Source organism: Nelumbo lutea, chromosome 4 (assembly GCF_056320005.1).
Source record: "Nelumbo lutea isolate HS-2025 chromosome 4, American lotus-T2T, whole genome shotgun sequence".
Lineage (NCBI taxonomy): Eukaryota > Viridiplantae > Streptophyta > Magnoliopsida > Proteales > Nelumbonaceae > Nelumbo > Nelumbo lutea.
The window spans coordinates 8457622-8470435 of record NC_142687.1 but is presented as its reverse complement, the minus strand read 5'-3'; the positions used below and the strand labels follow the sequence as shown (position 1 = coordinate 8470435).

Below are 12814 nucleotides of genomic sequence, written 5' to 3'. Positions count from 1 at the left end.
TTGTGGGCCACCCACCCTTACTGTAACGGGCCGTACGAGGAGTTTGGGTGCTTGTTTAGTCCATAATCACTCAAATGGGAAGCCCGGCATGGCCCCACACCACAAACCCAGTGGGCCCATTCTGTGGACAGCATAAATGCTTTTTTAAAAAATTAAAATAAACTAACAAGATAAAAAATCTTGAAATTTTGATATATACAATTATTTTTGAATTGAAATAAAATAATATGGGCCGAACCCAAGCACCACACGGACCAGGGTATGGGCCGGGCCTCGGGACGGTCCATATCGCGGCCGGCACAGTCCGGTCCAATTCGCAGCTCTAAATTATACACACTAACACAGAGAAGGATATCAATATCAGTATATCACACATTACTACCCTCCAACCCTCTCGTTTTGTCGCATGTCACCGGAGCTGAGCTCGGCTCCGCTGGAGGAGCCCTGTCTTTGTCTGTTAGTCTGTTACCATTACCATTACCATTACCATTAGCATAGTAAAGAGAAGCAACGTTACAAAGCAAAAGTTAGGCTTCTGATTCTCTGTGCGTTTCTACCTATTGCTTTCAGATCTCTTCTGCATTAACAACCTCACCCAACAACAAATATGTCCAAACCTTGGGGTGGAATCGGTGCTTGGGCTGCCGATGCCGAACGTGCCGAGGCCGAAGAGCGCGAGAGTGCTGCCGCCGATGCCAATTCCAAACTTGCCGCCGGCGCTGCGGAATCCCAGAATTTTCCCAGTCTTAAGGAAGCCGCCGCTACCAAACCCAAGAAGAAGAAGATGACCTTGTCTGAGTTCACCACTGGCACTTACGTCGGTGTCGGAGGAGCTTCCCGTCGGGATTCTTCTCTGGAGCCCAAGGGTTTAACTGCCGATGAGATGCTCCGCTTGCCTACTGGACCCAAAGAAAGGACTCCCGAAGAGATGGAATACGGTCGTCTTGGAGGTGGATTTCGATCTTATGGCCGTACCGGGCCTCCTCCGGGACGCTTGCGGGACAGAGGCGACGACACTGATGGCTCTTGGGGTGGTGGTGGCGGTCGGAGATCTTATGGGGGTTTTGACGACGAACGGAGGGCTCCCCCACCTAGGACTCCTGATTTCGATCAGCCTTCTAGAGCTGACGAGGTCGATAATTGGGCAGCGGCAAAGAAACCGCTCCCCCTTTCTTCCGCGGATTCTGGACGACATGATCGTGATCGGTATTGCTCTCTTGGTACCGGAAGTGGTGGTTCTAGGGCTGACGAAGCTGATAACTGGACTATTGGTAAAAAGCCACTTCCTGCTAGATCTACATCTTTTGGTTCAGGTTTCAGGGATTCCACTCCGGATTCAGATCGGTGGGGCAGGGGAGGATTGCGTGACGGGGATCGTGAGCGACCGCGGCTTGTTTTGGATCCGCCAAAGGGCGATGTAGCTCCCAATGAACCTGTGAGAACGAATAGATCCAACCCATTCGGTGTCGCACGCCCAAGAGAGGAGGTTTTAGCTGAGAAAGGAATGGACTGGAGGAAGTTAGATTTGGAGATTGACAGCCGGAGGGCGAGTCAGCCGACAAGTTCTCATTCTAGTAGGCCTTCAAGTGCACAATCGAGCCGTCCAGGGAGCCCTGCCGCGCAGGCACCGGAGGGAGCACCAAAAACTCGGCCAAAGATTAATCCTTTTGGAGATGCCAAGCCCCGAGAAGTTTTATTGGAAGAGAAAGGGAAAGATTGGCGAAAGATTGACTTAGAGTTGGAGCATCGTGGTGTTGACAGGTTCTTATTCTTTCCTTATCTAGGAGCGCATTCTGTTCTTTTGAGTTTTATCTCCACGGAGTGTTATTTGTGTGGACATATATGTTTTTTCTTGCTGCATGGTTAATCATTTGACAACTTATAAATGCCTACCGAAATAACATCTCTTGGCTAGCATATCTGTCCTGCTTTTGGCTCTTGGGAGGTGGAGTTTTCCGTCTTCTTCTTTCATTCTCCTTCGTTATTAATATATAAATGTGTTTAGTCAATTTTATGGTACAACTTTTAAGACCACTTCAGCAGTTGATTGTTTGTTGTTGCAGAATAAATTACTTATTAGTGCGACTAAGAGTGAAAATAAGATGCAACAATCTTCATAATATCCATAGGGGTCCTGAATAAACATACCCAGTGATTCTTAGGATGCGAAATCACAATAATTGATGTGGATGGTGAATCCTTGATATTCGTTTGGTGGCCAGTTGCTGTGTGGTTTAACTTTTAAGATGGAAGCTATGCAAATAATTTGTCAAATAGGACTACGGGGATGTGGTAAAAAAGGCCTTTGAAATTAGAAATCTTGATAGATTACCATGTAATTTCCATTGACGAAATCTAAGCTTGATGCAATTTCCTTGACAACAAGTTAGTTTGCCACTTACAGACAGGACTACTTGATTAGTGTTCTTGGAATTTTGTGGTGGAGAGCTTGGTGTCATCCTCTTATCTCTTATTCTTACATGAGTGTCAACAATTTGCAGTGTAGTGGGGAATTTTGAGTACATTGGATTGAAATCTCTGCTCATGTCAATTTGTTGAGAACAGTTTGGTGTAAACTTGTTTTACTTGCGATTGAGTAACTCTTCTTGGATGACAGTGGATAGTAGTGATATCATTTTAAATCCATCTTAAAGATTTTGACCACTATATGGGATGCCACCCCTTTTCTTGATATACAATTAAGTGGCAGACTTCATGGCAAGGGTTGTACATGGAGATTAGTTCAATGTCTTTCCAGTGGGTTTTATTCATAGTATTTGATGACAAGGGGCTAAGTTACCCCAACATAATGTTTATCTCTTTCCTGTTTCTCAACCAAAAAGTGAAGTCAATACCTTACCATCAAAAAACTACTATTGGCTAATCGACCCAATTTTTTTAGTTACTGATAAAGAAGTATTTAATTTGAGGCATTTGTTACTCTGCCAGTGACAACACAAGGAATGATTTTCTGAGAAAAAAGGAGCTCTGAATATATGTTGAGCTATGAAATAAAATTTCGTTTATTAGAGGCCATGATGGTAATGTTTTAATGAGTCATTTGGGTCTGGTTGGGGTGGACAACTTTGTGAGGGTTAACTGTTAGAATTTCTACAAGGGCAGAAGATAGTATATGGCATTGGAAAGGAATGGGCTTGTGCTTGAAGGTGACTCGGGTAGTTGTAAACTGGCTGCAATTAATGCTGAGGGTTTTGGGGGCCTAAGAGATTTCATCTCTCATTGGAAAAGCACTGGTTTTATCATCCAATATGAATTGTTTGTTCAGATGTATTCACAGTTCTGTCAACAGTTGCATAGATAATTTAGCAAGGATGGGAATCAACAAGAATGAGTTAGAATGAGAAATGCCAGAGCAAGTTTTAATGTATAACTGTTTACTTATGTTATAGTGTCACATTGTCAGCCAGTGACTGTCTTGTTTTTTCTGTTTTTGTACTTACATCTTCAACTCAATGAAATTCACTGTTATGGATCAAAAAAAAAAGTTCATTTATCCAATAAACCGCAGAAATTCTATTTGATGTTACTGGTCCCCCCCCCCCCCCCAACATGGAATATATACAATGATTCTTTTAACACTTCACAATGCATTATTTTCCTAATCTTCTATTGCTTCTTTCTCTTTCTAGAATCCCCAATTTCTTATTAAATAATTGGCTTCATTGGTGTACTCATTGTATCTTCATGGTTTGGATTACTTGGCTAGGGCTAACTCTTTATTTGGGTTTTGGCCTCTTGGGGCGATTGATGCATTCATGCAGCTGGCAGGCACTTTTATACTTTACATGCGTGATCATTTTTTATCAGTAACAGATAGTTTTATTTAATCACTCAAAAAGAGATACAAGAGAGCAATACAGCCCTTTAGATGCAAGGATACATTACAAGGAAGCCACAACAACCATGGTTTTAAAAAACTACCCGGAAACGTAACTGGTCTGGCCGCTGGTTTCCAGGTTGACGGTTCCACCGTCCGGTTCGAATGGACGGCCCATTCTGACAAAAAAGTTAAAAAAATAATTACAAATAAAAAGGCCAAAAGCCATTGAACGGGTTGATGGTTCGACCGCTCGGGTCAATGGGTCATTGACTGATTCAACGTTTTTTGGCCAGGGACCGGGTTTGGGGTAAAACGGAACCAGTTGCCTGAATGGTTTCCGGGCTGAATGGCCCGACCGTCCAGGTCAACGACAGTTCGAAAACCATGACAACAACTAAACCCTATTAATCCCTTGTTTAGCAAGACTATCATCCAGGCCATTAGCTGATCTTCTAACCCATTTGAAGCTGACTCCCAATTCATATTGTTAGGTACCTCACTCCTCTCATAGCCAGTTTGTGATTCCACAGACCTAAGCTGTCCAGTTGCATCCAATTTACAACTAACAAGGAATCACCTTCAACCTCAAGATTTCTGAAGCCTAGTGGTTTTGCAATCCACAATCTTTGCTGAAGAGCAAGTATTTCTGCCCTCAAATAGTCTCCATGACAAATTGCTTCTGAGTATGAGGCCATCAATCTACCTTCGTACATGCATGATCATCATAGTAAAGAAGAAAGATAGATAAAAAGCAAAAATTGTGACTGTCACTAAGCATTTATTACATCAGATGTTAAGCTTATCTAAATATCCTTATTAAGTTTCTGGTTTTCTTTTTTGAATAATTTTGTCTAGTTTTAACTAGATTTTTTTTTCCATTTATTTTGTATGGCTTCTTAGTGAAGCGGCAAAATATTCCATGCTATTTAAATAGGAATCAAACTTGTAAATTGATTTGCCTCCTAATGTTTCTAGTTCTTTTACTGGTCTTTCTTGGGTTCTTGGTTTTGGAAAGGCTTGAGAGGGATCATGAATCAATTGATGCCTTGTCACTGGTTGATTCCCAAGAAGGTGCTTCTATTCCATCTTGGATCATGGTAGGTTGTGGGCTGTGGACTCCTATGGTTCATTATTGTGTGCCTCTTTTTCTTTTTCTTTTATTTTATTTTGATGTTCTCATTCATTCAGCCCTTGCTCCCTTGGATTTTCCATACAAGTCTATTTGGTTTTGCCCTGTTCCCCCTAATGTCAAAGGATTAATACCTTTGATTTCTTCAACATTGTAGTAATTGGTACCTTTGTCCTCATCTGGTCATTATCTAAGGCAAGTTGTGAAATCACATTTGACTTGCTAATTTCCTGCTATTTGTGACTGGTATTGGGAGCATTTCTCTTCTTACTTGGGTTCCACCTAGATGCCTTTTCTGGAACATTGAAATTTTGTTTTGACCTTCATTCTTCTCCTAGAAAAGAGTGGCAAGACCTATGGAGATGCACATGGGCTTCTATTTGGTTTGTGTGCAAGGAGCATAGAGAATCTTCACTTGCAAGGAGCAAACTGTGGATGCCTTTATTTGATTTAGACTATTTCTATTTAAGTGGCTCATCAGGTACGGACTACAGATGTCTTTATGATGTACACCTCATCGGATGTTATTATCAGGAACTGGAATTCAGTGGCCTCATCATCAATAACAAGAGGTTTTAGAGTTCAGCATTGATCTCTTCCACTCAATCATGTATGGAACTACAGATAAAACTTGTGCTTTAGAAGCCTGTACAATTCAGGTATTGGATATTTGGATCATATAGGAATGATCAGGGTGGTGTTCTGCTGGTCTATTTATGTCCTATTTGGCCAAGTGACTTAATAAAGATTGAGCTTCATTCACTGCTAGCTAAGGGGGGCTAAAGATTAGGTTCCTTCTATGGGTTTTTCTAAGCTAGAGGTGGAGGGAAATTGACAAATAGCAATTTCAATGGATGAAGATTGGAGCAGTGGTTCCATGGAAATTGGGATGCTTCATTTGGGAATCCAAGGCTTTGTCAAACAACTTGAATGCCTTATTTGTTGAGGTGTTCACATGAGCAATTCTCCTGCTGATTCTCTTGCAAGAGAGGGTGTTTATTGATAGGATTTGTATTTGATTTTTGGGGCTTACCCCTGGGCTATTTTGCCTTTCTTTCTTTTGGGACTAATATATATATTGAAAAAAAGGTAATGTAATATTAATTCTGAAGAAATACATACACATGAAGGAGCAAAAAAGACTGCCTCCCCCAGCATCAGATGTCCCATAAACTAACTGAATTTAGAATCAGCAACATATTCTGATTTCTAAACTCAGGAACAACTGATAACCAAGAAGCTAGTTTAGCCACAATACTATTGATCAACTCATCAGAACTTTTACAAAGATCACTAAAAACTCTGTTATTCCTCTCAGACCAAATAGAGCTGATCACTGCAGCTGGAGTGGTCCTCCAAATGATTTTTTTCTCTTTTGGAAAGACCCAGAATATACGAAGTTGTGTAGTTCCTGAATCGATCTTGGCATCACCCAGTAATGCCCATTTCATGAAAGAAGTGTGACCAAACTCTACAAGTCAAGGAGCAATGAATACATAAACGATCCATGGACTCTTCCTCTTTCAAATTCTTTTGGGACTAATATTATTTATGGGGGATATCAAAAGCAATATGAATCCCTTGAATAGTTGCCAAAAAAAGAAAAAGTTGTTGAAAAGCTTTTTGATGACGGGGAAGATTTTAAGTAACATAAGTTAAGGCTTTTTGATGAAATTGTGAGAACAATATGTAATAATTCCAGTAAAGGGGCATGACCCAATGCTGGTCCTAACTATCTGGGGTCTTGGGAGGGGATGGACTGGATGTAGAGCTAGCCTTTGTCATTTTCTTGCATAGAGTGGTTGCTGTCAGACCTAAATCAACATTCTCATTTAGAAGCTGAAATATCTTAGAAGGTTATTGTATTATTAATTTGGGTAAATGCCAAAATCAAAGTTTGATGTAGTTAATGGTGCATATGTCACAATTGGTTGCTTTAAGATCTGTTATTTGTTTATTATTTCTGTAACTTTTTATATTCCAAGACATTCATAAAAAAAAACTTTTTATATTCCAAGAGCAAATAAACAATTAGAAATTAAACTCATTAACTCTTTAAAGCATGAATGTGAAAATAGCCTGAGAAGTTGGCGTATTGTGATTCATTTGTTCTTGCTGGCTTTTGTTTATTATGCATTGTCTCTTCCATGTTTTACAAGTTTGTGTTGAAATATTTGAAAAGATTCTTTAGGATGTTATCGTTTTTGTCATTGATATCATCATGTATTCATGTCCATCATCGACACCTTATTCCAACCATTTGAGGTTGGGTACAAGAATATAATTCTATCATGCAGTCCATCTAGGGTAATATCTATTCTGTGTTTACATGTTCAAATCTGTTTAGCTTTTCCTTATCCATAAGTGTTTTAGCTTGCATTAAATGTCCCTAGTAGTTCATTAATTCTTATTATAGTGGTGATTTAGAGACATCTTAATTTTTTAATAAAGAACACATCTTGGTAAAAATACAATAATTGACCAATCATACAGGGTGAAACAAGTATGTGGGGACTGGGGATCAGGTTCCTACATTAAGAAAAGTCCTACATCTTTGTGCCTTTCTTAATGACCCAAATTGACCATTAAGGCTTCTTGGATGATGAACTTCCTTAGGATATGCCTGTGAGGGCCCCCTCCTTCCTTTTCGACTCTCTTTCATGAGAATTAATGACCCAATTTATCAGTTGACTTTGTGGATGCAAACCTTTTCCAGGTGTTGCCTAATTGCCTATGCTTCAATGTAGATTTACTCTATCCCTGTCGGTCTGTCACCTGCTTGTCTATGATCAAATGCTTGTATGTTTGAATATGCATGGATATCATATAAACTGGATGAATGATTTTTCGTAACATCTATTTTTAACTAAAGCTATTTTGTTCAGGCCTGAGACAGAGGAAGAAAAGATGCTTAAAGAAGAGATTGACCACCTTAGGAAGGAGCTAGAGAAAGTAGCTATTGATGCAAATGGGGAATCTCTGCAAGAAGCGTCTGGAGGAGAGCAAACTACATTACGTGAATTGATACTTCACAAAGAGAGGGACCTGGAACTGCTTATTCGTGATTTAGATGACAAGATTCGGTTTGGGCAAAAGGTTGTTGATAGGCCTGGCTCAGGATCAGGCAGGTCTGCTTCCTTTCCTGAGAGGCCACCCTCCCAATCTAGTTTATCAGAGGAGTCTAGAAGCATGGAATTCATGGAAAGACCTAGATCCCGTGGCACTGGAGATGTATGGATAAGGCCTGGAGACGACAGGAGAGGGTTTCAGGGAGGAAGGGAAAGAGGTTTCCTTGGTAATAGGGACATAGGCAGGTACAACATGACAACAACTCGGATATATACTTTTTAATTGTTTGGTTTCATAATTTGACAGGGGCTCTTTCACATCACCTTTTAACATCTGAAAACATTCATATCTCCCAACCCCTATCATTTTCCGTATGGGTGACCCTGAAAACCAATACGATACGCCATGTGGTATCCCTGCATTGGACGTATCGTAATGATACTTCAAACCTTGCTGACAAGGGCTCAAAGTTGTCTTCTTGTATGTGGAGCAACTAGGATTATTTGTCAACCTACATATACTTCCATTTTGTGGGGATGGGCGTCTCTGTCTTGATTTTTTTCTATGGACTTGAAGGTTTGTTTCTTTCTTTTCTTCCCCTCTCTCCATGGGCTCGATCACTTAAATTGGAATTGACTTACCAAAAAAAGTTGAAATTAAAATCAGAACAGAAAACCACAATTCTTTTATTGCATATATCTACAAGAATGCCATGTGAGAATCAATTGCATGCGATGAGTCGGTGTCTGTATGTTTCCTACTTATTACATTTGGATTGATTTCGGATGTTTTCGATTTTCAAGATGCTGATGTCTGCAATTCTTTGGTTTTGTTATTTTGGCAGGTCTAAATCTAGGGAGAGATGGTGAGAAGTCTGTTGGTGTGGGTTCCTTGGATTTTCTTGTTCTTTTTTGACACCAAACAGAATAATGTTTACCTTTTCTTTGTTCCATTTTGTTTTGTTTTGCTCTCTTTTCCTCCTCTATGGGTTTTGCACTGGAGAAAGGCAGGCGAGAAGCATCCAATACCAGAAAAACCTTGCATAATTTATTGTTACCTCCTGACACAGTGTAAAATTGCAAATTTTTTCCTCTCATGATGAGGCAACCAGCCTGTAGTCTTCTTAGACTCCCTCTCCTAATTAAAATTTTAATGCACATTGTCATTGTGAGACTTACATCCCTTCTTTGTTGCTGGAGATGGTTACACTGCCGTGGTTGGAACATTTGAAATGGTGGATTAGTAGTCGATCAATCTTTGCCTAAAGTAAAGTTTGTTTATATCTGCCAGTCATAGCTATGCTATGCAAATAAAGTCTTGTTACAAACATGCTCGATACGCTCTGTGATAGGCAGTCTGTTACCGTGTCCGTGTGTATCAACACTCAACAAAGGCAGGAAGAATTATGTTAAGAGTACAAATGCAAAACAGTGTAAATACATACAAAATACAAGGTTTTGCACTCTACATACTTGTATTTGTATTCCTGTACTTCGAAACTCAACCTTGATAATGGTCTTAATGACATGTTTTGTGTTTTGCTTTTACGTATCCGTGGGCATGCCTGGTCCTGATTCCTGAACCTGATGCATCATGGCTTTTAACGTAGGGACTGTCGTCTCTGGAGATCAGTACGGTAGGACTAAGGGCACCCCTACCTCAATTCAAAAATTGGATGCCATGCCCACATTTGCATAAATGTGATGTGATTAGGACTTGTCCCCCTAACCCTAAAGAACATGGATTTTCCATGGTCAAGGGAGCGCAACTGCTTCTACATCCAATCCAAGTTGCCTTAACTTGGATGCTACTGCCCTACTAGGGGGTAGGGGTTCCCTTTGAATAATGCCATATTCCCTTTTCACAGGAAATGGAAACAAAATAAACTGAAAACACAAAATAGATCGAAGTATCCTTTCTCGAACTGAAGAGATGATGATTACAGGGAACATAGAAACACACGCACTCTCTCTCCCTCCCTCTCAGCTGTCAATAGAAGCGCTAAGTCCAAGCAATATAACAGCAACAGCTCCACTGAGAAAACCGATAAAAATATTCTTCCGTACATCACCGCCAGCCGGCGGCATCGGCGGTGCAGATGGAACAGGAGGAACGGATCCAATTTCCATCGGGGCCGTTTGATCAGGAACAAACGAATATATTGTATTGTTGTCAACAACAGGAATCCCCGTAATGCAACCTACCAGTGGCAGTGGATACAAACCTCCAGCTCCACGAATACGCTCGATGCAAGCGGATACTCTAATCAAACCCTGAGCCCTCCCTGACGGTCTCCAGAGCTGCAAAGTAAATAGCTCTCCTTCGTATTGGATCTGAGAGAGGGAGAGAACCGTGGACCCAATGACCTTCTGATTGTGGACTAGGAACGAAGGCGAGAGGACCTGGATAATGATGCGGGAATTAGGGTTTTGTAGGGTTTGATAAGATAAGGGGAATGAGAGCTGCTCGTTCCAAAGGGGGCTCGTGGAGGAACTGTTTAAGATTCTGGTGGATCTCTTGACTTGTGGGTCGACCCAAGCGACTGTAAACGATTTCATTCTTCCTAGAAATCGAATCCCCTTTAAGCCTTCTGCACCGATAACTGTCAGTTTCAGCGTTGCTTCGCTCTGCTCATGCTCATTCTCCCGCCCCGCCATTTTTCGGGTTCCGATATGCATGAATGTGTAACCGCCGACTCAAATGCTGGATATCAAAAAAAGCTAATCAACGACAAACAAAAAGCAGAAAAATTTGCTTCATTCACGAAAAGACCCAAAATTTTAGGTAAAAATAAATGGACAAGATATTGAAATTCCGACCAAAATCTTGAGTTCTTAACTACTGTTGTTTATTTTTGAGAGGAAATATTGTCAGCAATAATAACTTGATCAGTTGAATTCTGGATTTTTATTTTATAATAATTACATGTTTTTCTCATTTAATAAAATTATTTAATATTTATTACGACGAAGGATCATCACGCTCAACGTTTTAGGTTGATTGTCGACCTCATTTTTCATATTTCGAAACATTGGTTGTTCCCCTCCTCCGGAAATTCGGTTTGTTTTCCTTTTCTTCATGGCAGCATCCTCTCTTTATTTCCAATACAACAGATGCTTAAGCACAAGTGATTTTGATTTGGTTTATCACAAGTTTCGCTTGGTTATCATTACGGAATGGATGCGCTTTCCATTCAGTAAACGGAATATAATCGTATTAGTGGTCTCATGTGCAAACATTTTGTGCGTGTAGATGAATCTAAACAGTGCATGACTTTCGACCTTCTTTCGACTTTCGAAGCCAAGGCTTTGGCCAAGACTTCACAAATTGCTTGTTGTAGGGAGAAGGAACATGGGTTTTGAGTCTCTTCGAGAGAGCTCAGCCTTTCGAGTCTCTTCACAAACTGTTTTGAGTTTCCCTTCTGTTGCGAAGGGAGAATGGGAGAACAAACAAGTTTCCCTATCGTTTCTGGTGACCTTCGAGGAAGAAGGTCTCTTTTGCTCTCTTTGTCTTGCCCTCCATGGCTCTATTTTGGAATCCGAAGGAAAGCCTACATTCCACAAAAGGGACCTTCCATGAAAGAGTAAATCCGATGACCATCATTCTTGCAATCACTACCTTCTTTTTTGGTATTGTGTACTCTATTCCAACTAGTGATTGACCCCATACCAAGTATGGGGAATCAATAATAAATTTACATTATGGAATCAACGATGTAAAATTTATATTTATTAATATTTTAAATAATTATTAAAATTTTAAGAAATATTTATTTTAGAAAATAGCTTTTCAATAATTATTAGAATATGGATAATTTTCTTTTGTTATGATACATAGAATGTTAATGACTAACTGAGATTGATAGAATGTACGTAGAAGTGGTTATGGATAACTTGCGATCACTACCACTTTTGCATTTTTTAGGAATGGATAACTTGCAATCACTACCACTTTTTGCATTTTTTTAGGAATGGATTGAAAATGATGGTATTGGGTTGTGGGCTTTAGTAGCAACTTCTCAGAAAATGCCATGTGTTTAGCTTTCCAGAAAAATGAGAAGGCTATGTGTCTGAATGGTGGGGGGTTGTAGCCTGTCAGTGGGTCGTGGGCTTTAGCAGGAATTTCTCAGAAATTGTTATTTGTCTAGCTTTCTAGAAACCGAAAAGGCCAGTTGTCTGAATAATGGTAGTGGGTTGTGGGCTTTAACAACTTTTCAGAAAATGCCATGTGTCTAAATTTGAAGAAGCCACATGTCTGAATGGTGGGGGTTGTAACCTGAAAACCTTCCTTTAATATATACTAGCAGGGATCTGTGTGATGCACGGGAAAATCTAAAAGATTTAATCATTTTATTTTTCATTTAATGTTGATTTATAAAAAATAATAATTGTTAATTGAATATGAACAAATATTTTTAATAAAATTAGTTTTATTAATAATTTGTAGTAATTTAATAATTTTTATTATTTTTTATTTTTAAATGAAGTTTTGATTAATTTTAAATGAATAAAAATAATTATAAAAGCTAACATTTTTATTAATTCCACTAATAATTAACAATTATATAGGAAAGACAATGGGGTGGGTTCAGGGCAGGGCACCCCATCCATTAACTTGCCCCATAGTCAAGACACTCTACCCCATCCCTGCCCCGTCCCCAGTGTCACGCGGATTCAGGGCAAGGTAACCACTACTCAATGTCAGGCGAGTTCAGGGGCAAGGCACCCCACTCCTCATCAAGAATGGAGGATCCTCGAATTTCCCTACCCTGTCCC

General features: G+C 39.9%; 1 protein-coding gene and 1 long non-coding RNA gene across 2 annotated transcripts; one reads left to right on the top strand and one right to left on the bottom strand.

Moving 5' to 3' along the window:
- Positions 1-399: 399 nt before the first annotated feature.
- On the top strand, positions 400-9216 carry LOC148853739 (eukaryotic translation initiation factor 4B2-like). The gene is made up of 3 exons (XM_088985150.1): positions 400-1761; positions 7856-8284; positions 8884-9216. Exons 1-3 carry the CDS (start codon positions 608-610, stop codon positions 8906-8908), a joined length of 1608 nt encoding a protein of 535 aa, XP_088841276.1. The 5' UTR covers positions 400-607; the 3' UTR covers positions 8909-9216.
- Positions 9217-9939: 723 nt separating this feature from the next.
- On the bottom strand, positions 9940-11162 carry LOC148853738 (uncharacterized). Its single transcript, XR_016113042.1, has 2 exons — positions 11048-11162; positions 9940-10742 (listed from the first exon to the last, which is right to left on the bottom strand). It is a non-coding gene; the product is annotated as an uncharacterized LOC148853738 (long non-coding RNA).
- Positions 11163-12814: the final 1652 nt, after the last annotated feature.